The 25,863-nt window shown below is 42.8% G+C and overlaps 1 protein-coding gene across 1 annotated transcript in view; it reads left to right on the forward strand.

Moving 5' to 3' along the window:
- Positions 1–6,369: 6,369 nt before the first annotated feature.
- The window catches only part of VOPP1 (VOPP1 WW domain binding protein), a 54,592-nt gene continuing 35,098 nt past the window's right edge, over positions 6,370–25,863 (forward strand). The window contains exons 1-6 of the mRNA XM_038760084.1: positions 6,370–6,388; positions 7,753–7,859; positions 12,028–12,045; positions 12,896–12,976; positions 13,679–13,770; positions 13,889–13,907. Of these exons, the coding sequence (XP_038616012.1) occupies positions 6,370–6,388; positions 7,753–7,859; positions 12,028–12,045; positions 12,896–12,976; positions 13,679–13,770; positions 13,889–13,907 (336 nt within the window). The remainder of the gene's footprint in view (positions 6,389–7,752; positions 7,860–12,027; positions 12,046–12,895; positions 12,977–13,678; positions 13,771–13,888; positions 13,908–25,863) is intronic.

Here is a 25,863-nt window from a genome sequence, read left to right on the forward strand (position 1 = left end):
TCTCCCCCCATCCATCCCCCTTGCCTTACCTCCTTCCCCTCCCCACAGCACTTGTATATATGTTTGTACGTATTTATTACTCTATTTATTTTACTAGTACATATTTATTCTATTTATTTTATTTGGTTTATATGGTGTTTTTTTTTTGTTGTTGTCTGTCACCCCCTCCTAGATTGTGAGCCCTCTGTTGGGTAGGGACCGTCTTTATAGGTTGCCAACTTGTACTTCCCAAGCGCTTAATACAGTGCTCTGCACACGGTAAGCGCTCAATAAATACGATTGAATGAATGAATGAAATCCAGGAGAGGTCCCCCCCGCCCCACAACGGTCCATGCTTTCCCGCAGGGTGGGGGGGGGGAACCAGAAAAGGGGCCCTCCCACCGTTGCTTTCCTTCCCAGACTGAGCCCACTCCCATTTTCCCCCCATCCATCCCCCCTGCCTTACCTCCTTCCCCTCCCCACAGCACCTGTATATGTTTGTACATATTTATTACTCTATTTATTTTACTAGTACATATTTATTCTATTTATTTTATTTGGTTTATATGTTTTGTTTTGTTGTCTGTCACCCCCTTCTAGACTGGGAGCCCGCTGTTGGGTAGGGACCGTCTCTATATGTTGCAAATTTGTACTTCCCAAGCGCTTAGTACAGTGCTCTGCACACAGTAAGCGCTCAATAAACACGATTGAATGAATAAACGCCAGATGGGCAGCGAGGAGCCTCAGCGTTTCCTCCCTCTGAGCCTCCTGGGCCAAGGAAAAAAAAAACAGCAGCCCAGGAAAAGAGTGGTTTGTTTTTTCTTTCATTTCTTTGTTGTTGTTGTTGTTTTTTTTTTTAATCGAGTGGCTTCCTTTGTCTGTTAATTTGTTTACGTTTGGAGCTCATAGGCCTAGAGGTGTGTTGACTTGTAGATCCTTTATAATTTTCTCTTTTCCAGCTGCTTGAACGAGCAATAAGGGTCAATTAATCGGTGGTAGGGAGTGAGCGCTTTCTGAAAGGGAGTGGCTCGGTGAAAACTGAATTTCATTTGTTTACCTATAGGAGTTTATATGCCTAGAGGTGTGTAAACTTGTGGATCCTTTATCATTTACTCTTTTCCAGCAGCTTAAATGAGCAATAAGGGTCATTTAATCGGTGGTAGGGAGTGAGCGCTTTCTGGAAGGGAGTGGCTCGGTGAAAACTGAATTTCATTTGTTTACCTATAGGAGTTTATATGCCTAGAGCTGTGTAACCATGTGGATCCTTGGTAGCTTTCCCTTTTCTCTATCAGTAGCTCAAATGAGCAATAAGAGTTAATCAATCGGTGGTAAGGAGTGAGTGCTCTCTGGAAGGGAGTGGCTCAGTTAAAACTGAATTTAATGTTTACTTATAGGAGCTTATATGCATAGAGGTGTGTAGGCATGCGGATACTTTTTAACTTTCCCCTCTTTCTCTTCCTATAGCTTAAATTAGCAATAAGGGTAAAACAGTCGGTTTTGGTGAGTGAGCGCTTTCTGAAAGGGAGTGGCTCAGTCAAAACCGAATTTATCGGGAATTGGCCAAGGTCAGCAGAGGTAAGGGAATTTCAAAGGATCCTGGTAAAGTGAGAGTGAGGGGCAATCGAGCACATTTCTGATGATGGCTTAAAAATTAAACTTTTGCCACCTGAGGGTGGATGACATTTAAACATAGCATTCTTGTTGATCTGTTGGACTTGGACAAGTGCGCTGTGCAAAGTAAGAGCTCAGTAAATACCATTTGTTTGACTGAGAAGCAGCAGAACTTGTTTGATTTGAGAGAAGAAGCAGCGTGGCTCAGTGGAAAGAGCCCGGGCTTGGGAGTCAGAGGTCGTGGGTTCTAATCCCGGCTCAGCCACTTGTCAATTGTGTGACTTTGGGCAAGTCACTTCACTTCTCTGAGCCTGTTACCTCATCTGTAAAATGGGGATTAAGACTGCGTGCCCCACGTGGGACAACCTGATCACCTTGTATTCTCCCCAGCGCTTAGAACAGTGCTTTGCACATAGTAAGTGCTTAACAAATGCCATTATTATCATTATTAGTGAGATATGAGAACGTGATTATGAACAGCTTCCTTCTGTGCAAATCTCTAGGCTGGTCTGCAAGTCGGATCCCTTCAAGGCCTTACAGCTGTTTTTAGATCAAGTGGGTTCTCTAAAGTGGGCAGTAGCCAGACCAAACTCTGTGTCATAAATTCCCTGATTCAGGGCTGCCGAATCCACATTGTCTGTGACTTCAGTCATTTCAGGTGAAGTTGAAATTAACCATTCAAAGTCAACGTAAAGGAGGGAGGAGACATAGGCTAATTTTAAATGACCATATTTTTTATTGTCTAATTGCATCAGGGAGCTGCAGAATTGTTTTGCCTTTGTCATTGCAAAGTACAGTGTCTTTGTACAGTTCCAAAAGGACTATTTTTTTTTCCAAATCTGGAGAGTAAAATTGAGTTCTTGGCTAGGGAAGAAGCCTGGATCAGTGGAAAGAGCCCGAGCTTGGGAGTCAGAGGTCATGGGTTCTAATCCCAGCTCCACCGCTTATCAGCTGTGTGACTTTGGGCAAATCACTTAAATTCTCTGTGCCTCGGTTACCTCATCTGTAAAATGGGGATTAAGACTGTGAGCCCCACGTGGGACTACCTGATCACCTTGTATTCTCCCTAGCGCTTAGAACAGTGCTTTGCACATAGTAAGTGCTTAACAAATGCCATTATTATTGTTATTATTGTTATTATTATTATTATTATTGTGAAAAACAAGGACTAATTCATCTGGCTTGAGCCAGGCAAGGTGTAGGCTGGGAGCCGTGAAAGCTTCCCTCACAGAGTTCTGGTAATAGGCCTGTCTCTATCCTGTCAAAGCTCCCCCAGTATGTTCTTGGTCTAGTAAATACAGAAAGCCTCCTGGCCAATTCTTTAATATTTTGGAACAGCTTCAAGTTGATCAAGCTTTGGAAATTTAGAAAGCGTGTCCCTTAAGCAGGCTCACATTTGATGGTGACAGAGGAGAATGAGAAAGCAAACTGCTTAAATAAAAATGTGTGTGTACATGGATGCATCTCTGCACACCAGCACTTAATCTTTTAGGTAATGGGTGAAATAATCTGGCATTCTTTCTGTTTTGAAGCATACTGCCCATTTAACTCTTTCCTAGTCCAGAGTCACTGGGGCCATGATATCATCTTTATTATATAAAAAGACACCTTCCTTTTCCAAAAAGGACTATTTTTGCCCCCCTTTTCACCATACAGTAAGGAGGTCAAATTAACTCAGGAAAGATGAACTAGTTTTGTAGTAATAGCGGGTTCATAATAATTAGACCCAGATGGGTAGAAATTTGAAACATTGGGGCTTGTTTTCTTCAGATTCTTTTGTCGAGTGTCGCAAATAAAACAGCCAGAAGATACTTTTTAAAAACTCATTTATACCATTTCAATCTGGGATTACCCTAGCCATTCATTCTGTGCCTGATTCTTCCTCTAAGACCACAGGGCTTTATTATAAGATCAGATCACATCTGTGGCCTTATGAACATGGTTTTGATTATCAAAGGGCCTCATCATAAAGCTGAATGTAAAAACAAAATTGACCAAGGCGATGCATGTGTGTGATGGCTTAACGTAAGCAATCTTCGAAAGCAGGAGGGAAGTGTATCGTTATTTTGATAAGTGGAGACTGTATCCCCTGCGCATCTCATTCTGCACTGGCGAATTTAAGGGAATACATTTGTGGTGTGCTCGATCATAAACGTGCCCCTTAACCAGTTGTAGAGAAGCGAGTCTCCCTAGCCACCAAAGGCTACCCATGGGGGGAATCACCTTCCTCACCCGTCCCAAGCTTCACCTTTACCCCCCGCGTTGCCATTAGTGAAACTGCTTGAATGCGAAATTGACTGTCCACGAAAACAGAGGGAGGGGACCTGTCATTCAGTCAGGTGAAGGCCCACATAGAATAGAGAAATTAACTTCCTTATTAAAATCCAGAATTTTTTCTTTCAAAATAACCTATATGTATTGTTTGCAGAAAGGCAACCAGCCTAGGTGCATCCACCCATGAGGAAAAACAACAAAAAATAAACTCAACTGGTTTATTTTGCAGGCTACAGCAGGTCACTGAAAATACCCCAGTGGCTCGGAAGCAGTCACTAGCAGGATCCAGTTACAGAAGTGACCTTTCGTTTTGTTAACTATGCCATTTATGAGTTCAGTTTCAGGAAAACTGCGGGGTCTGTTTCGGCTCGCTTTCTTCGCCCGACTTTCTGAATCTTCCTTGGAACCAGCTCTCACTGCCCCCGATGCCCTGATGTGCTCTGGTGCCTTGCACAGTTTAGGTTTTGCGAATTACCGGGCAAAGGGAGGAGCCACATTTGTCTTCTCTCTGGATTGAAATTCGGTCCTCTCTAAATTATGGGCAGGAAGGGCATCGAAGGGGGAAAGTCAGTTAAGCCAGGTCCCTATTAGCTTTAGTGAAAATAATAATAATAATAATAATAATGGCATTTGTTAAGTGCTTACTATGTGCAAAGTACTGTTCTAAGCGCTGGAAGGGGATACAAGGTGATCAGGTTATCCCACGTGGGGCTCACAGTCTTAAACCTCATTTTAGAGATGAGGTAACGGGGGCTCAGAGAAGTAAAGTGACTTGCCTAAGATCACACAGCAGACGTGGCAGAGCCGGGATTAGAACCCATGACCTCTGACTCCCAAGCCTGTGCTCTTTCCACTGAACCACGCTGCTTCCCTTAATGACCCTGTGTTGCTGTCACTGGACAAAAAATGCTGCTTTTTTCCTTTTTGATGGTATTTGTTAAGTGCTTACTAGGTACCTGGCACTGTACTAAGCGCAGGGGTAGATACAAGCCAATCAGGTTGGACCCAACCCATGTCCCACATGGAGCTCATTGTCTTAGTCACCATTTTACAGATGAGGTAACTGAGGCCCAGAGTAGTGAAGGTCGGACAGTGGACAAGTGGTGGAGCCAGCAATAGAACCCAGGTCCTTCTAACTCCCAGGCCCGTGCTCTGGCCACGCTGCTTCGATACCATTTAATAACAATACTTATGGTATTTAAGTGCTTGCTCTGTGCCGGGTACTGTGCTAATGGTTGGGATAGATACAAGATAATGGGGTCAGACACAGTCCCTGTCCCACATGGGACTGCCATTTGCATGAAGTTGAGCTGAGAAACTACTCCTGGAATGCCTATACCTGTCTACCTTGTTTTCTGTATGTTATGTAATTCTCTTCCTTGAATGTATACTGCCAAAATTTGAAATTGGTGTAATAGCTTTCCTTAAGTCATTTAGGGAGTAAGCTTTATATGTCTATGTCTGACTCCACCAGTGTACTCATTGACTGTTTTAGGGAGAGAAAAAGACACCGAAAGCCACAAAACTGCCTCATTATTATTATTGTGTCGTCGAGTCATTTCCGATTCATAGCCACTCCATGGATATACTTTCTCCAAAACGTCCTGTCCTCTGCCATAGTCCGCAACCTTTCTTCCGTTATCGTTGTTATGGTCTCTATCCATCTAGCTGCTGGTCTGCCTCTTCCATATTTTCCCTGGACTCTTCCTAGCATTAGTGTCTTCTCCAGAGAATTAGTCCTCCTGATTATGTATCTGAAATATGCTAATCTAAGTCGAGTCATTTGGCCTTCCAAATTTAATTTACTCTAAAACCCATTTGTTTGCCTTTCGGGCAGTCCATGGCGTTGGCAAAAGCCTTCTCCAACACCACATTTCAAAAGAGTGGATGTTCTTTCTATCCTGCTTTTTTCACTGTCCAGCTTTCAGATTTCAAGTTAAGGCTGTAGAGTTGATAGAAGTTCCTTGAACGCTGCCATCTCTTGGAAACTATCAGAGTTCTTTGTCTGCCAGTTACACTCTGACAAAAACCAGAAACCCATCATCATGTGAAGCTGTAGGGACATAACTCCCTTCAGAAAATTCACTTCAAATCTATTTGGCAAGTGGAGAGCCGTCTCTAAGGTGGAAATGGGAGACCCTCCCTTAGATGACAGGTTAAGAACAGGACAGCCATTCCGGGAACCAGTATGTACGACGGGGACTGAGGCCGAGGAACTGGGTGGAAACTGGATATTTTAGGAGTAGCGTTTCAAAGCTAGAACCAGTAAATGTTTAAAGAGTTTTCCCTCTCACCTCTTTTGCCAGATGCTTTCCAATATCCTGGAATCCAATTTAGTGGAAGATTCTGGGCTTGCATCTGGGATAATCCTCTCTCACCGACCCACTTCTGTGGGCCTGTTTTTGACCTGGAGGAATAGGCAATTGTCTGAAAAAAAAAAAAACTTTAATTGAAACAACATATTTTCACCAATCTGAAAGCCGGGGTTTAGCATGATGGCACCAAATGGCCATGAGCAAAGAAGGTAAAAGGGCAGTAGAGAATCAGCTCTGAGGTCATCAACTCATCTCCCTCCAGATCAAGCAAAAACTCCTAGCCAGTGACTTCAAGGCTTTCCACCAGTTTTACCATCTGATTTATGGGCTCTTTTTCCTTGCTATTCTCCAGATCTTCACTCTGCCCAAGCTCATTTTCTAACTGGACCTTTCTCTCTACTCTCCTGCTTCTCACCCCTAATTCACCCTATTCCCCTCAGCCTGGAAATTTCTTCCCTACAAATCCTCCAGCCCACAGTACACCTCATCTTTAAAACTGCCTTAAAACCCCACCTCCTGCAGGAAGCCTTCCCTCCTTAACTCATAACATCTCACCTAAACCAAACATCCACCCTCAATGATAATAATAATAATGTTTATTAAATGCTTATTCTACTAAGTTTTGAGTAGATACAAGATAGTCAGACACAGCCTCCAACCCACATGCGGCTCACAATCTAGAAGGAAAGGAGAACAGGTATCTTATCCCCATTTTACATATGAAGGAACTGAGGCACAGAGAGGTTAAGTGACTTGCCTAAGGTAACACCGCAGGCCAATGGCTGAGCTGGGACTAGATCACCTGATGCCCCGACCCATGTTCTTTCCACTAGGCCATGTTGCCTCGTATTTATTTACATATTTGCAAAGTATTTGTTCTGCTGTTTCTTCCTGGTATGTTTGTACTGTTTCTTGCTTCATATTTTTCTTTCGATATCTACAGATGATTTGGATTTGTTGTCCTCCATTAGATTATAAGCTCTTTGAGGGCAGGGAATGTGTGTTTTCCTACTGGTGCCCGGTCCTAAGCAGTTACTTAACACAGTGCCTAGCATTCAGTGGGAGCGTGGTACATTGCCCTTGATTAATTGATGGACTGGCCAAAACCAGGAAAATTTCCTTGAATGTGTGTATTTGTGTGTGTGTGTGTGTGTGTGTCTGGGTGTGAGTTTTGGGGGCCAACAGGGTGTGTATCTTAAAATAATAATGGTATCTTTTAGGCACTTACTGTGCATCAGCCACTGTACCAAGCACTGGGGTGGATATAAGCAAATCGGGTTGGACACAGTCCCTGACCCACATGGGGCTCGCAGTAGTGCTGTTCCTTTAACTCTGTGTGAAGGCAGGCAATTCAACTAGCATTTTATGCTACTGAAGTCCTCACACAGATCTTGTTCTGGTAGTTGACAGTCATCAGTCAATTTGAATTCCACATGAATTACCTCTTGCCTCCTTAGCGAGGCAGATGATCAAATGTAGGATCAAACAGAAGTGGAGATGAGGTCAGTACCTGCTATTCCTGACTGCTAGGCTAGGCCACTAATTGCCAGGGGTGAATTTCATCACCTCACAGGGTTTTCCATTCTGAAAGCTGGTTTCCAGTTGTATTGCGGTTTGGGCAGCTACTCCCTCTTGGCCTGTAAGAGCTACAGAGATGCCCCCAGGGCCAGTTTCCCTTTGGTGACCCTTTAAGACCCTTTAAGACCCCTTTTAGACTGTGAGCCCACTGTTGGGTAGGGACTGTCTCTATATGTTGCCAACTTGTACTTCCCAAGCGCTTAGTACAGTGCTCTGCACACAGTAAGTGCTCAATAAATACGATTGATTGATTGTTTGATTGATTTAAAGGAGGGTCTCCCCAGCTAGGTTTCCACTCCTGACCCAGTTTGCTCCATCTCCTTACCTCCCTTGGTTTGGAAAAGGGGTGGAATGGAGACACTCACTCTCCCAATCCTGAATCTATCTCCACCCCTCTTCTGAATGTCTCTCACCTTGTGTCTCCTTCCCACCCCTTTACCTCCCTCATTTCTCCCTCGCATCCCAATCTCCTCTTTTCCACCATCCGCTTGCTCCCACAAAAAAGAACTGGAACCAAAGCACCACAATGAAATTGTTCAAACTAGCTCACTTTCCAAAGCCTCACTAAAACAATGATTAAAAAGGGCCCTTCAAGCCATTAACATTTATCATCAGCTCATTAGCACAGACTTTTAATTGCACCATTCAAAACTGCTGACAAGGGTAATCTAAGGCTGGGAATGCAGTGATTGCAGTGACTTGGAGATACGCTGAATGTTGTGGGGGGAACTCTCTGTTAAGTGCTCGGAGTTTCTGGAATGCAAGTGTGTTATTATTAAGCACAAGTCTTATTAGTAAAATGGTCACCCAATGGGAAGTGGTTACTCTCCCCACTCCCCAGAAATGTCCCCACTCCCCAGCGCTTAGAACAGTGTTTAGCACATAGTAAGCGCTTAACAGATACCATCATTAGTAAATGTCTATCTTGTGTAAATGGATAAATCACAGCCCAACGACAAGCATGGAAAGACAGTCAATCAGTGGTATTTATTGAGCACTTACTGCGTGCAGACCACTGTACTAAGCGCTTGGGAGAGTACAATATAACAGAGCTGGTAGACACGACAGACCTTAAATTGAGACACTGAATGAAACTGAGAGACAGTAATTTGGGAAGACACCAGGAAACTTTTTCGTTGTTGCTGCATTTTTTTCCTTTAAAGGATAGGCAGCCTGTCTTCTCTACAATTACTCCCAATTTTCATGGCAATCTCTTCCTCTTTTGCTCAATTCTGGCCTTGAGCTCTGTAGGCCAGTTAAGTGAAATTGAAAGCATCAGAAGAATTTCATTCAATCGTATTTATTGAGTGCTTACTGTGTGCAGAGCAATGTACTAAGCATTTGGAAAGTACAATTCAGCAACAAATAGAGACAATCCCTGCCCAACAACGGGCTCGCTATCTAGAAGATTGTCGTGTGCCTATCCTAGTGCTTAGTACAGTGCTGGCACAGAGTAAGTGCTAAACAAAAACAAATGCCACAATTGTTATTATTAGTAGTAGTGATATTAATAGTAATAATAATAATAGTTTTGTAAGCATGAATCACATTCTCTCTCGCCTTTATCTTTTTAGAGTAAAAAGCCCTAGCCTTTTCAGTCTCTCCTCAAACAGATACTTCAGAGCACGTAGGATAGTGCACCTGAAACCACACTAAATTCTCATCGATGATAGAGAATTCAGTTAAAATTGCAACTCTGTTTCCACCCTCCTTTGTCATTTTGTGTGTGTCTCCCTCCCTTCCCTCTTAGAAAAAAGTGAAAGAAATCAGGTAATTTCATCGTCATCACAGTAACAACAAAGACAGTAATTTGGGAAGACACCAGGAAACTTTTTCGTTGTTGCTGCATTTTTTTTCCTTTAAAGGATAGGCAGCATGTCTTTTCTACAATTACTCCCAATTTCCATGGCAATCTCTTTCTCTTTTGCTCAGTTCTGGCCTTGAGCTCTGTAGGCCAGTTAAGTGAAAAAGCAGAGAATATCTCTCTCTCACTTAGACCGTGAGCCGCATTGGAAACAGGGCCTGTGTCTGACCTGATTAACTCGTGTCTACCTCAGCATTTAGAACAGTGCTTGCCACATAGAAAGCTCTTAATCGGTGGAATTTATTGAGTGCTTACTCTGTGCAAAGCACCACATTAAAGGTGATTGGGAGAATACAAAACAAAATAATAATAATAATAACAATAATACTGATATAATATCCAAGAGTGGTTTACTAAGAAGGTGAGAACACGCTGCTGTTTAGGTTTAACCATATACTGCATCTTCTCAAGCCGCTGAGTACAGGAAGAATGTGGCTAGCTCAGCGTAAAACAAAACCACTATTGCAAGAACAACTCATGAGCCAGTTCTGCTGGTCCTAGGGCAGACCTTTCCCCTCTTAACCAGTGGTGTCTGAGCCATGCTACCCAAATGATAAGCAGGCATAAAAGGTGTGCCATTATATTTTTATGGCAAAAGCATTCAAGAGATTGAGAGAGTCTCTCTTCAAGACTCTCACAGTCATGGATGAAGCAGCATGGCTCAGTGGAAAGAGCCCGGCTTTGAAGTCAGAGGTCATGGGTTCAGATCCCGGCTCCGCCAATTGTCAGCTGGGTGACTTAGGGCAAGTCACTTAACTTCTCTGTGCCCCAGTTACCTCATCTGTAAAATGGGGATTAAGACTGTGAGCCCCCCGTGGGACAAACTGATTACCTTGTTACCTCCCCAGCGCTTAGAACAATGCTTTGCACATAGTAAGTGCTTAATAAATGCCATTATTATTATGTTAGCATTTCATAGAGTTGTACTATAATAATAATGAAGATGATGATAATTGCTAAGCACTTACTCTGTGTCAGGCACTGTTCTAAGCCCTGGGGTAGATACAAACTAATCAGTTTGGGCCCAGTCCCTGTCCTATATGGAGCTCACATTCATAGACCCCATTTTACAGATAAGGGAACTGAGGCCCAGAGAAATGAAGTGACTTGGCCAAGGTCACCCAGCAGACAAGTGGCGGAGCCGGAATTAGAACTCAGATCCTTCTAACTCCCAGGCCCGTGCTCTATCTACTAGGCCATGCTGCTTCCAACTGGGGGGAAGGGGGTGCATTGCATGTGCTAACCTGAACTTGGGGGCAAATGGGTCTCTCTATTTGATAACTAATGATGAGATAAAGATGCCGGTCCTAGGAGTCACTTGTCATTTGCTTGAAGGTGCTATTCTTGGGGAGAGACACCCTCCTTGTGTTGCTCTTTTTATATAACAGAGAAATAAAATTCGGGCCTTTTAGTAATCATGGCAAGGGATCGTAAAAAAATCCAGAGGACAACTTACAACGCTTTTGGAAAAGAGAGTTATTTCAGATGACTTTATTTTTCACTTTGATACTCCCTACTGTGGATGAATTGTTGATTACATATCATCCAGTGATTTCACACATTATGTTCTACTCCCTCTGAAGTGAATTATGGAGCTTCAGGGGGTGAAATTTTTCATTTTGCAAAATGTTTCCAATTTTTTTCTCATGGAATGGAGCTAGTGATATATTTGAGGGTAGGCCAAGAAGGCCAAGGCCTGGAGGGGAGATGATCATGTGACAGAGAAGTATGTGTGAAGGGAGGGTAAAAAGACTCTCAAAAAGCTGAAGAACAGATTTTCCTCCGAAAGCCTCCGGGGAATGACTCATTGATCTATTTTTATGATGGTAACCAGTCCGAAGATAGGGGCCCAAAGGGAAAGAAGAGATTCCCCAGTCCATTGGGGCATTTTGGTATTTCTTGGGCTTCTTCATTCCGGATTCCTAGGGGCAAATTATTCTAAAGTCAAACTGGGCAGATCCGTTGGCCTTCAGACTAATCCATAGTTGCCTACCAGAAGGGAGAAGCTACTGAACTCCACACAACCTAGGGTCTTAACTCCCTAACTTGCAATCAATCAATCAATCAATTGTATTTATTGAGCGCTTACTGTGTGCAGAGCACTGTACTAAGCGCTTGGGAAGTACAAGTTGGCAACATATAGAGACAGTCCCTACCCAACAGTGGGCTCACAGTCTAAAAAGTGGGCTCACAGTCTAAAAGTGGGCTCACAGTCTAAAAGATGTGATGTTGTAATGTTGCATGATGATGGCAAAACCTGTCAGAGACTAAAGGGAAATCACTCGCTGCTTGGGAACTATATTTCCCAGAGGCTTCTGGGAATGAGAGTCAAACTGGACAGAGTCTTTTAAACTTGGGAGAGGGAATTCTTTCTCTCTCCCTTTCTCATAATTTGTTTACATACAGGAGCTCATATGCCTAAGGGTATGTAGAAGAGTGGATCCTTTTTAACTTTCCCCGTTTCCTGTAGCTTAAATTAGCATTACAGTCAATGCATTAGCTGCAGTTATTGAGTGCTTACTGTGTGCAGAGCATTGCACTAAGCACTTTGGGAAAGTTAATGCAATAGAGCATGATCTCTGCCCTTAAGAAATTTAGTCTACAGCTCTTCCAATTGTGTCTCAGTTCTGTGTTGGAGAAGTTTCCTCAGCTACCACCCACCATTTTCAGAGCTCTAAAAGACCAGCTCCCAATAATAATAATAATAATGGCATTTATTAAGTGCTTACTATGTGCAAAGCACTGTTCTAAGTGCTGGGGAGGTTACAAGGTGATCAGGTTATCCCACGGGGAGTTTACAGTCTTAATCCCCACTTTACAGATGGGATTAAGTGAGGGATTAAGGGATTAATTGAGGCACAGAGAAGTTAAGTGACTTGCCCAAAGGCACACTGCTGACAATTGGCAGAGTCGGGATTTGAACCCATGACCTCTGACTCCAAAGCCCGGGCTCTTTCCACTGAGCCATGAAATGCAACATGAGTAGTAACTGCAGTCCTGTGGCTTGGAATCAAGATCCAAGCCATTATAAATTACTCAGACTTCATCATCATCAATCGTATTTATTGAGCGCTTACTATGTGCAGAGCACTGTACTAAGCGCTTAGTTCAGTACATGGGTCCTCAACAGTTACTTGAAAAACAACAATTCCCCCCATCCCAAAACTCCACCTTTAGCCTGGCACCATGGGAATTAGCTTGACACCCATTTTAAGAGGGATGAAAAATGAATTTGTCATAGGAGGACTTTTTTTAAGTTGATGGCCTTTTTCAGGTCTCTCAATGTTTGCTGGAGGAGACACAATGTATTGTTGCCCAGGTATATTTTGAAAAGATCTATTTGGCCCTGGGCATGGTACAGTACATCCCTCTGATGATAACACTGTCCTATCCTAAAATTCACTCCTGCTCCATCTCAGCAGACGATTCACATGCTAGTAATCAAGGAAGAATAAAAAAAAAACTTCTCACGATCAGTCAACACTATTATTGTACTAAGCTCTTGGGAGAATACAGTAAAATTAGTAGACTTGAGCCCTGCCCTCAAAGAATTGACAGAAAGTAGGTGTACATAGTGCAAATGGGAGTTAATGATAAGCGTTAAAAATCTCTCCCAATAATAAAACATATGTCAATCCAAGGCAGACTATCCAGTGGAAAATAATTCACCCAGTTCTTAAAAGATCACTTTCCTCTTGAGCTCTAGCAAGAATATTTACGATTGGAGCAGTAAGAAGACGGTTTCTGTTTGCATTAGTACAGTTGGATTTGTATCGTATTTTGGAAGGAGTGGGGTAGAACAAGCTGGAAATCACTAAGTAGCCTTGAGCTTCTTGGAAAAAGCCGCATAGGAGGGTGGAGCATTTTTAGTAGTTGTGTTTGTTCTTAAAACAGCTGAATTTAGCTGTCTCTTGGCTCAAAACAGCTGAGCCAGTCCTTTAGGTAGGAGTCATAACCACTCTCTGCCAAGCGGACTGTTTCCTAGGCAACAAATGCAGTGATTGGTGAAGTTCACTTTTAAGCAGTATGGTAGAGAGAGGCATCTTGATTATTACAGGTGAAAGGCGATGATATTTTTCGTCAGTTTCTCAAAATTTACCCGGACATTGCTTGGAGGGGTGGTTTTCTGGACAAGAACAAGCAGCTGAGGTGGGTGGGAGGAAATAAATATAAAGATATTTGACTGCTTTCCTTAACTGGATCTTCCCCATTTTCAGGAAGGTCAAAAAGCATTTGTGTCAGAGTGAAACTCTTGGCTTGTAAGCAGAAAAGACTTCAAGACTAAGGTACTATGGCAAGATGGTTCATTATAAATTTAAAGGACCTAGATCTCCTCCTACAGCCCAGCCAACACACTCCCCTCTTCTAGCACCAGTTCACTCCCTGTGCCCCGATCTGGTCTGTTTTGCCGCTAACCCCTTTCCCACATCCTCCCCCTAGCCTGGAACTCCCACCCCATCCATATTCTCCGGACCACCACTCTCTCCACCGTCAAAGCATTACTAAGGTCACATCTTCTGCAAGGGGCCTTCCCCACTTAAGCCCTTTCCCCCTACTTGCTTTCCCTTTTGCGTCATCTATGCATTTGGATCTGTGACCTTTGGACATTTGATATTCGCCCCACGCCTAACCCCAAAGCACATATGTCCATATCTTTTAAATTACATATTATAAATTACTCATTTATTCTTAGTAACATCTGTCTCTCTCTCTAGACTGTAAGCTTTTTATGGGCAGGGAACATGTCTGCTAATTCTGTTGTACTCTCCCAAGTGCTTAGAACCATGCTCTGCACATAGTAACCACTCAAAAAATACCATTGATTGATTGATTGATATTTTTTCCCCCTTTGCTGGGTAAGGTGGGTCCCCTGTACGAAAGAATGGGGTCCTCCTCCTCTCTTGAAAAATCCTTGAATCCTTTTACAATGTCTAGTTATTGGGGCTCTGCAGCACATATGTGGAATCTGGGCAACATCTACAGGAAAGAGGAAAGTGGGTTGAGACAGAGCCGAGGAGGGGAGAAGAAATCAATCAATCAATCAATCAATCGTATTTATTGAGCGCTTACTGTGTGCAGAGCACTGTACTAAGCGCTTGGGAAGTACAAGTTGGCAACATATAGAGACAGTCCCTACCCAACAGTGGGCTCACAGTCTAAAAGGGGGAGACAGAGAACAAAACCAAACATACTAACAAAATACAATAAAAGGGTACAGCTAGCTGGGGAGCATATCCATCTGGTGATTTGTGGGGAGGACCGTCCATCAGCTGACCCTACTGAGGGGCCCAATCAGTTTACAGTCCAATGAGGAGACAGGACAAACACGCAATGTAAAAATAATAGGTAGGAGATAAGACACACAAAAAACTTCCACTCTTGCTGGGCTGAGGAAGACAGGTAGAGATGGCAAGGAGGTGCATTTTAGGGTGTAAGGCTACCGGCAGATGTGAGATGTGGGGAGGGCATTGGTCGTTATGAGACAGCTGACACATCTGTTGTGGAACCAGCTTCACCAAGGCAGGACAAATAACTTGGTTGTCTCTAATCCTTTGTCAAGTCCTTGTATTCTAATAATAATAATAATAATGGTGATGGTATTTGTTAAGCGCTTACTATGTGTCAAGCACTGTTCTGAGCCCTGGGGTAAATATAAGCTAATCAGGTTGGACGCAATCCCTGCCCCACATGAGGCTTACAGTTTTAATTCCCATTTTACAGATGAGATAATGAGGCGCAGAGAAGTGACTCACCCAAGGTCACCTCTCTCAGGCCCATGCTCTAGCCATTAGGCCATGCTGCCTGGGCATCCTCTGGCTTTAGGAGTTAGTTCCCCAGTTATGGTCTGGGGCCTTTGTTGGTAATAATAATAATAATATTATTATTTAAAAAAAATAATAATAATGCTGGCATTTATTAAGCGGAGGTTACAAGGTAGTCAGGTTGTCCCACGGGGGGGGTCACAGTCTTAATCCCCATTTTCCAGATGAGGTAACTGAGGCCCAGAGAAGTTAAGTGACTTGCCCAAAGTCACACAGCTGACAATGGGTGGAGCTGGGATTTGAACCCATGACCTCTGACTCCAAAGCCCAGGCTCTTTTTCACTGAGCCACGCTGCTTCTCTGTGGTCTCTGCTTCTCTCTTCTCACCCAGGCTAACCTAAGAAGCTGTCTTTGGAGTGGCGTCAGGAGGCAGTTCTGATCTTGAGCCATTGGAAGCATCACTCCGTCGCTACCCCTGACATATACCAACTTGAGGTCTGGTAGTAGCAGGAGTGTGGGAAAGGGAGAAGTGAGTGATATACATCCAGAGCAGCAGCATGGCCTAGTGGAAAGGGCACAGGCCTGGGAATCAGAGGACCTAGGTCGCTTAGCTTCTCTGTGCCTCAGTTCCCTCAACTGTGAAATGAAGATTAAGACTGCGAGTGCCATATGGGACAGGTACTATGTCTATTCTTATTATCTTGTACCCACCGCAGCACTTAGTGCAGTACCTGACACATAGTAGGTGCTTCAAAAATAGCATTACAAACAAACAAAAGCTTAAGGAGCTCCTGTTGGAGTAAGCCTGAGTGGGGGAACTACTTGGGCCCACCTCTGGTACTTAATAATAATAATGATGGCATTTATTAAGCGCTTACTATGTGCAAAGCACTGTTCTAAGCGCTGGGGAGGTTACAAGGTGATCAGGTTGTCCCACAGGGGGCTCACAGTCTTAATCCCCGTTTTACAGATGAGGTAACTGAGGCACAGAGAAGTGAAGTGACTTGTCCAAAGTCACACAGCTGACAAGTGGCGGAGCCGGGATTAGAACCCATGACCTCTGACTCCAAAGCCCGGGCTCTTTCCACTGAGCCATGCCACCAGCTGAAAAATCCCAGATGCAGCCCTGTGTTTTTCATTTTTCTTTGACAGCCTTTTCAGCAAAATCCTACCAGGCCAAAGGCCCAGACATGCATGAATTGGTGGAGTTCATTCATTCATTCATTCATTCATTCATTCAATCGTATTTATTGAGCACTTACTGTGTGCAGGGCACTGTACTAAGCGCTTGGGAAATACAAGTTGGCAACATATAGAGACGGTCCCTACCCAACAGTGGGCTCACAGTCTAGAAGGGGGAGACAGACAACAAAACAAAACATATAAACCAAATAAAATAAGTAGAATAAATATGTACAAGTAAAATAAATAGAGTAATAAATATGTACAAACATATATACATATATACAGGTGCTGTGGGGAGGGGAAGGAGGTAAGGCGGGGGGATGGGGAGGGTTATAAGAGGTAGGCAAGTTGCTGGCAACCAAATGTCATGGAAATTTTCCTTTTAAGGGCCACATAACATAGGAAATGTCTATCAGTGAGCACATGCTGTTAGTTAAATCATAATCTCCAGTTTGCTTCAAGGAATTGGATCCCCGTGAGAATTCCTAAGAAAAACTAATTCTGTTGCTGAGGCCCCCCAAGAGTTAAACAGATTGCACGACTTGTCTTATCAAGCGTTGCAGAAATAGAAATTAAAACAAATGAAAGAAACAACTACAACCCACCATGTGAGGAGTCTGTTAGAGAGACTCAGGACTCAGAAGAAGTCTGATGTTTTTTAGAAGAATTTTCTTTGAATTAAAATGTTGAAATAGCATGATAGAGCGTAGATGAGAAGAAGGTCCTTTCTAGCAATGCAGTCCTCCAGGCACTAATGTTACATTCATTAGGAAATAAAATTAATTGATACCTTGTAGTGCCTAATCTGTTTCTCAGTGAATACACTTCAGGGAGAGTGGCAGTTGTAATTAAGTTGTCGGGGTTTTGCCATTATTACTACAGCAACAATATTGAAACCCTGACAGAAAGCTCAAACTTTACTTTGATTTAGGGTATCCTAAGGCACAAAGTTTTGATGAAAGACTTCCCTGCGGTCTTCGAACATTCGTCAGCTCTTCCTTGTAGACAATGAAAACTTTCTTCTGCCTCCAGAATTGCTTTCTAGGTACTCCCCCATCATGTCTCTGAACTTTACTATCACCTTTCTTGCTTTCAACACAGGCTTGAGTCAGTTTTGTTTAACAAATGGGACCGTGGCTCAGAGCCGAGGAAAACTGGGTCCTGGTATGTTTCCTCATACCAAAGGGTCTTCTCAGTTTGATCATTTTTGTTTTTGTTTCTTTACTTCTTTTCTTGTTGTTAGATAAGGTGCCTCTGCCTAGATTTCAGAATTCCTTATTGGCGTCCAGTTTTCTGTTACCAGGGAAGATCTGTAGTCTTGGGTAGGTTTTCCCCAGTTACTTTGATTTTCTTCAGACTTTTGACTGGCTCCAAGGCAGTTCACCAATATCCACATGTCTTCTCAGGGGTGTGCCGAACTTCGGCACAATCATCAGTGTGTGTGCATGCGTTTGTGTGTGACCAGGCATACCTGAAGGTTAGTGTTAATGTGTGTGCATCATTATACACCTCTTAGCTACTGATGGATCCGAATGCCTAATTTTAGATGGGCATCCAGTGATTCTGCCATTATCTCCCAAGCATTTAGTACAGTGCTCTGCACACAGAAAGCACTCAATAAATGCCACTGATGATGATGATGATGAGTCTGATAGAGAGTCCATGATTGGGCTACCCAAGCCCTGTTCCCCACTCATATAGACGATGGATGAATCAAGGGCATAGTCTAATAAAAATGATGGAATTTGTTAAGCACTTAAGAATCCTTTTAAATAACCTTTTTTCAAGCAGGCTATTGTTGTGTGGGCAAATCCATTCATTTTGGACTTCTGTCCAGGTCTGGATCAATTACTCTTTCCAAGAAGAATCAAAGCTTTCATAAGGGGACTCCAATTATGTAGATGTTGGCGCAAAATTCGGAATGACTCTAGAAATTTATTTATATACAAATCCAGGCTTTGTCTACAGAGGCATACATTGACCTGTATTGATTGTCATTTTGGATCATTCAAGCTTACCCCATCACCTTTTTCTCCCAAACAGGGTTTTACCCTGAAAAATCATATAATTGAATCCATTCTTGACTGTGTAATAAGAGTTATAAGTATTTCTTATGTCCCTACTTAAGTACCGAGGCAGCTACAGTGTAAGCAGATCGAACACAATCCTTTTGCCACATGGGTCTCGCAGTCTAAATGGAAGGGAGAACAAGGTATTTAATTCTCATTTGATGAATCATTAGGAAACAGAGGCCCAGAGAAGTTTAGTGGCTTGCCCAAGGTCACCCAGCAGGCAGGTGGCAGAACCGGGATTAGAACCCAGGTTCTCTGAGTTCCAGGCCTCCTCTGTCCGCTTGGCCCCACTGTTTAGCAGAGCACTGAATAGTCCAGAGCTGCATTTTGTACCTGTTCAATTTCCTCCCATTGTTGTTAGAGGAAAATTAATTTTTTTTATATTAGAGGGAGCTTTTATTTTGTCAGGCTTTGTAATTGATTTTCAACGTGAGGGAAATGACAATTGTATTGCAGAAGAAGTTGAGTATAGAATAATAGATTTAAAATTTAGGAGAGTTGCTAGGGTTTTCCTACTCAGCAACTAAGATGGGGCCTTGGGCAAAGCACTTAACTCAGTGCAAAAGTTTCTTCATCTGTGAAGTAGGAATACGTACATGGCTATCAGATGATGTTTAACGAAGGCTTTGAATTCCTTTGCCAAGAGGCTCATTACAAATCTAGGGTAACAATCTATGAAGTGTTTTTGTGTTCCTTTTTGTGCTATTAAGAAGAAACAGCACTGGATAGCTGCCTAGGTTCCTGGAAAACAAACACTAAGCTTGTCAAGTGCTTTCGATTCCGAGTTTGGGATCAATCAGTCAATTAATGTTATTCAATAATGGTATATGCCAGGAACTGTACTAAGTACTGGGGTACATAAAATGTCATCAAGTTGGACACAGTCCCAGTCCCACATGACTCATAGTCGTAATCCCCATTTTACAGTTCAGGTAACTGAGGCACAGAGACGTTAAATGAAGTCACTTAGAAGCCGGGATTAGAACCCAAATCCTTCTTATTCCTAGGCCTTGCTCTTTCCACTATGCCATGATGCTTCTTGCATTTATTATGTGTTTACTCTTTGCAGAGGGCTAGGGGTTTACAAGGTAATGGAGATTACTATTTTAGCCACAGAAAAATGTAAAAAGTACTTGCATCATAATTTCTTAATCCCTTATTTTAACTTGCCAGGTGGGTTAATATCATCTTGTACTTGGGTCTTTATGACACTGTTTTTTCCATTCAGAGAGGCACTAATTCACATGCCCTGGGCCTAAAAGATAAGTAGGGTGAGCCTAGTGAAATCAGGCAATTGGCCTGAAGTTGATTTAATGTATCAAGAGAATCGAGAGAAGTAGCGAGGCCTAACAGAAAGAGAACTGGACTGGAAGGCAGAGGACCTGGGTCTTAATCCTAATGCTGCCAGATAATAATAATAATATTAATAATAATAATAATAATAAATGTGGTATTTGTTAAGCGTTTATTATATGCCAAGCATTGTACTAAGCTCTGGGGTGGATACAAGCAAATTGGGTTGGACACAGCCCCTGTCCCATGTTGGGCTCACAGTCTCAACGTCCAGTTTACAGACGAGGCAACTGAGGTACAGAGAAGTAAAGCGACTTGCTCAAAGTCACACAGCAGACATGTGGCAGAGCCAGGATTAAGCCCCATGACCTTCTGATTCCCAGGCCCGTGCTCTGTCCACTATGCCATGCTGCCACTTGCCTGCTCTGTGACCTAGGGCAAGCCATTTAACAACTTCAGGCCTCAGTTTTCCCATCTGTAAAATGGGAACACAATACCTGTTGTATGTACCCTACAGCTTAGAACAGTGCTGAACACATAGTAAGCACTTCACAAATCCCACAATTACTATTATTAGCTGGTTAGAGTGTAAGGTCCCTGGAAGCAGGGAATGAGTTACTTCATTTTATACTTCCCAAGTGTCTAGTTCAGTGCATTGCACCAAGTGCAATGAGAAGCATAGTGGCCTAGTGGATAGAGCATGGGCCTGGGATTCAGGAGAACTGCCACTTCTCTGCTGTGTGACCTTGGGCAAGTCACTTAGCATCTCTGTAAAATGGCGATTAAGATTGAGAGCCCAATAACAGGCATGGATTGAGTCCAACCTGATTAATAAATGCCTTTAAGGAAGTGGGTGTTCAGTAAATGCTGCTGATACCATTGTACTGCTGCTGCTGCTACTACTACTACTACATTCCTTAGACATAAGGACAGAATTCTTTACTTTCAACTACAATTCTTGTCCTGGTGGGAGAGAAGATATGCCTAATTAGCCTGCAGTGGTTTTGTAGTCAGTTGCTGAGAGGCAGAATGGTGTAACTTTCCCCTTATCTAGGAGATAGAAGGAAGCATTGCCAGTGTCTTAGTAAACCATCAATCAGCTACATGGAGGGAGATTGCAAAAGCATCTTCTTCTGGGATTGATTAGTTCCCTTGTAGGCAGAGGTAGCCCAGACCATCTCTTTCCTTTTCCTTCAGTCCCTTCACCCTCAGGGTGAAGGGAGCATTAGGCTAAGTGTTATTATGTGTTTGGTTCAGTGTTTGTACTGTGTGTCATGGAATATCCCTGGGTAGTATTTTGCTGTCTGTTAGGGATTACTGTACCTGGATCAGGTCCAGGAGAGAGCTAGAAAAGTGCCTTATGCTGATGTGTTTGCCTCAGCAAACTGGTGATGGGTGGAAGGAGACTTGACTTCATCCGATTCAGCTGTAGTGTCCACTCTGTGGATTATTATTACCTCAGACATTCAGTGGCACTAGCATTAGTAATTACCTTCTATATGGTTGATGTCTTTCATCAGAAAATCTCTAGGAGGTTTGAAAACACTCCTACTCATTAAGCCTCATAACACTCCTGAAAGGTTGGGTAACTATAATCACTCCCATTTTACAAGGAGGGAAAGTGATACAGTGCGAAGATATTGTGTTCTCGTATTACCTATGGTTTGGTCAGTGGGTGGTCTGGTTGTAGTTGCTTTGTGGCAAAATTTTCTTTGTCTCTGGTAAAAATGCCCGAGGCATTGAGTCAGCACACTTTGATCCACGAATTTCCTATCATTTTGTTCATCTCAACCTCTTAATTTTTCTAACAACCTCTGAGGTGGGTGGAAAGTAATTATCCCCATTTTGTGAATGAGCAAACTGAGGCACCAAGGAGGGTAAATAGATACCTTTTAGCAGAGCCCAAAATCAAAAACAAGTTTGTGAATTTCCAACCCATTTCTCCTTCCTCTTCTGTAGAACTCCTTGTTCTCTGGAGGTGAATGCCCTTATCTTTCGAGATATTTGCTTTCTTGTTTTTTTTAATGATATTTGTTAAGTCTTACTATGTGTCAGGCACTATTTTAAGCAGTGGGATAGATGCAAGGTAATCAGGTTGGACACAATCCCTGTCCCACATGGGGCTCACTGTCTTAATCCCCATTTTATGGGTGAGGTAACTGAGACACAGAGAAGTTACGTGACTTGCTCAAGGGCACACAACAGACAAGTGGCAGAACTGGGATTATTCATTCATTCGTTCAATCATATTTATTGAGAGTTTACTGTGTGCAGAGCACTGTACTAAGCGCTTGAATCCAGGTCCTCCTGATTCCCAGGCCCATGCTCTATGCTTTATTTAAGGATTAAGTATATCTAGATGATTAAAGACAGTATTCTACTTCGGGTTCAAGGCTGAGTTTAACATAACCATGTTTTGGGCAAATTCCCTGAATTGTAGGGAGAAATAATGATAATAATATTCATTAAGTGCTCAATTTGTGCCAAGCATGGTGCGAATCCCTTCCTCCTCTGTGACTGATTTCCTGTAACAAGTAATTTTCCAGTGCTCATGTCCGCTGGCATTGTGGGCGAGTGCCCTTTGGGAATTGGGCCTCCATCTTAGGTAGTTGTTTTCCATTTCCATTTTTCCTGATGACGCCAAGTTCTTCAGAGTAGGAAAGTACATTATCTAATAGATTTGGATATTTGGAGCCATTTGTGATTACTCCTCCTCTTCTTTCGATGCCACGAATGATATCACAGACGTCACCTGCCTACTTCCTCCAGCCCAGAGGTGGGGGAAATGAATTCCACCCTGTCCCTGCTTCATTCTGTTCACCTTCTTTAGCATTTTCTACAGCTGTTGTGACTTTCCTGCCAGGATCAGTGCTGTGCGGACATTCTTATTTTCCCTAAACACTCAGTTCTGCTATAATGTGGGGGTTGTGTTCTTGAAGAACCCTGCATTCAGGAAAACTAGTACTATGGTTCTTGTGCCTTAACTGTTAGCTCACTGTGGGCAGGGATCATACTTCCTGAAGCTCTTGGTACAGTGCTCTGCACACAATAAGCACTCAATAAACACCACCAATTGATTGATTGACTTTTGCCTGCCATATGCATACGATGGTTTCTTCTGACTCCCAGTTGTTTCCTAACCAGACAAATGCATCAGTCAGTCAATTAATCGATGTCATTTGTTGAGCACCGATTATTTGCAGAGCACTGTACTAAGCTCTTGTGAGAGCTTAGACAATTCAGGGAATTGTCCACCTCGATTTGCTTGTATCAACACCAGTGCTTAGTACAGTGCCTGGTACTGGTACTGGTAATAATACTATCATTATTATTATTATCTGCAGCCAGAAGAGGATGGCTAAAGTCATGGGGAGTAGGTGGGTCTATGTCTGGGACCAATGAAAACACGGGGTTTGAGTTTTGTATTTTTTGCCTCTTCTACCACCTCTCCTTTCCCTTTCCCTTCAGAAATATTTCATTTTTTTACCTAACCGTTTTCTTTCCTGCCCTCTCTACACAACCCTTTACAGTAACTTGAATGAAAACCATATATCCAAAATGTAGAGTCGCCTCATTTAGGAATGGGCAGAGGAAATAGTAATAATACTACTACTACTACTACTACTACTAATAATAATAATAATGGCATTTGTTAAGTGCTTACTATGTGCCAAGCACAGTTCTGAGCACTGGGGGGGTTACAAGGTGATCTGGTTGTCCCACGTGGGGTACTCAGTCTTCATCCCCATTTTACAGGTGAGGTAACTGAGGCTCAGAGAAGTTAAGCGACTTGCCCACGGTCACACAGCAGACATGTGGCGGAGCTGGGATTAGAACCCATGACCTCTGACTCTCAAGCCCGTGCTCTTTCCACTGAGCCATGCTGCTTCTCTAGTAGTCACCCAGCATCACAACTGTTCACCAGGAAATCTTTGCAGAAGTGGTCTATGAGAAATCCTAGCTATAGGACTCAGGACCTGCTTGCTTTCAGAAAAATCCCATTTGGAGAGCTGCAGGAGACCTGGGGGAAAGGTGGGAGAAAGGAGAAAGTCAGTCAGTCATATTTATTGAGCATTTACTGTGTGCAGAGCACTGCACTAAGCACTTGGGAGAGTACAACAATATACAGACGCATTCCCTGTCCACGACAAACAGCGGCCTTATAGTCTAGAAGGGAGCTTATGGTTAGAGAGGTGGGAGAGAACTAGGAGGATGCTGGAGGAAAGCTAGGGGAAGTGGGAGAGAGCTAGGAGAATGCTGAGGGAGAAGTGGGAGAGAGCTAGGAGAAGTCAGGGAGAAAGCTGAGGGAAAATGCTGGAGGAGAGGTATTTCCATCTCTCCTCTCCCTTCATGTTTCTTTTCCCATTTTTCTCCTATCTTTGGTTTGGTTTTTTTTTAGTTTAACTTCCCCTATCCCCTTATTTCTTTCATCCTGTTCCCTTTTCCTCTTTTTTCCTTTTTATCCCAACAATGAAATGAAATGCAAAAAGCCCAATTTTACACCCTGTTGATTTTATTAAGCATAATGAACCAGAATTTCCCAGGGTCTCTGACCATCCTGTCTCTTACCCTCCCTTTTCTTTTAACCCATTTCTGAAGGTGCTAAGTGGCCTGAAGGAGTGAATACTCAATTTTAAACCCCTAACGAACTACCAGGGAAGAATTGAGGTCGCTGGGAGAAACAACAAAGCCCAGTATTCAATAATGTGGACCAACCAGCGTAGCTGAAAGTTGACCCATTTGCACAATGGAATGGCAGTTTTGAGATCTGTAACTTATAATAGATTGTCTGAATTGGTTCAACAGCCAAAGTTGGATTGCTTTGTGCAGAGTTGATTTGGCTGGCTGTGGTGATAGTTCCAATGGGACAGATTATTGTACTGTCCCATTCTGTCAAATAAGAATCAGTGCCATTGACGGCCTCTCAGTTGTTTCAAATGAAACTCTCCGTCAGCCTTAGTAAAGGGAAATAACTTGGTAGTTTGTCTTTTTAGTATCTTTCTAATAACATAATGCAGTTCACCTTATCAAAAATCCTTTTTCTCCTGCCTCTGTCCTTGTGCGTTTACTGGGAGCAATGAGTTAAACTTGGAAACTGCAGAGGTCTCAAAGGAGTGGTGGGCGTGGAACAGAAAATTTTATCAATGCCATAGAAAGACCAGCATGGACAAACACTTATATTATTATTTAGGTTTATGAATGATGTGGGTAGGCATTATTGAGTGAGAATGCTAACTCCACAGAAACTAATCTGTAATCAGATTAAGTGTGAGGAAATCTAGGAGGTGGATGTAATTGAGGGGATAGAGTTTAAAGGCATTTTACATACACCTTACCCAATCCCAGTATATTTTGGGACTTTGAAGACAGTTCATTCCCTGATCTGTAGAAGTTTAGGAGACATATTGGTCTCACCATCTCACGGTTTATGCTGAGCGAGATTAATATGAAACTTGAGCCAGAAAAGAGAGCGTTTGTTTACTTTGTATGATGTGTAGGAGGGAAGAAGTAAAAATGGAATTTAAAAATTTTGCCAGTGACCCATAAGGAGTAAGAACCGTCTCTTTCATAATGCTCTTTTTTTCTTACCACTTGAAGCGGTTGACTGCTCTGATCGAATCTAAACTGTGCCATCTATTCATTTGAGCAAGAACAAAGTGACAAGCAGAGAAACTTAAGTGAGGCATTTATAGGCCTTTGACCCCATCATTCCATTTTTCTCTCACATCACTGACACTCAGGAATATTTTTCTTGTTTCTAGCCTCCTATTTGACTAAAGGCCCTCGCTCCTGTAGGTACAGGAGCCATGGCTTCTTGCCAGCACAGAAATGGAACCCAGTGTTTTACTGTAAAAAGGAGAAGGTTAAGCACCTTGGTAATTAACAACAGCTGCAAGTGTTTTGCCCAGCTTCGCGTGTTCATCAAATCA

This window comes from Tachyglossus aculeatus, chromosome 18, assembly GCF_015852505.1.
Source record: "Tachyglossus aculeatus isolate mTacAcu1 chromosome 18, mTacAcu1.pri, whole genome shotgun sequence".
NCBI lineage: Eukaryota > Metazoa > Chordata > Mammalia > Monotremata > Tachyglossidae > Tachyglossus > Tachyglossus aculeatus.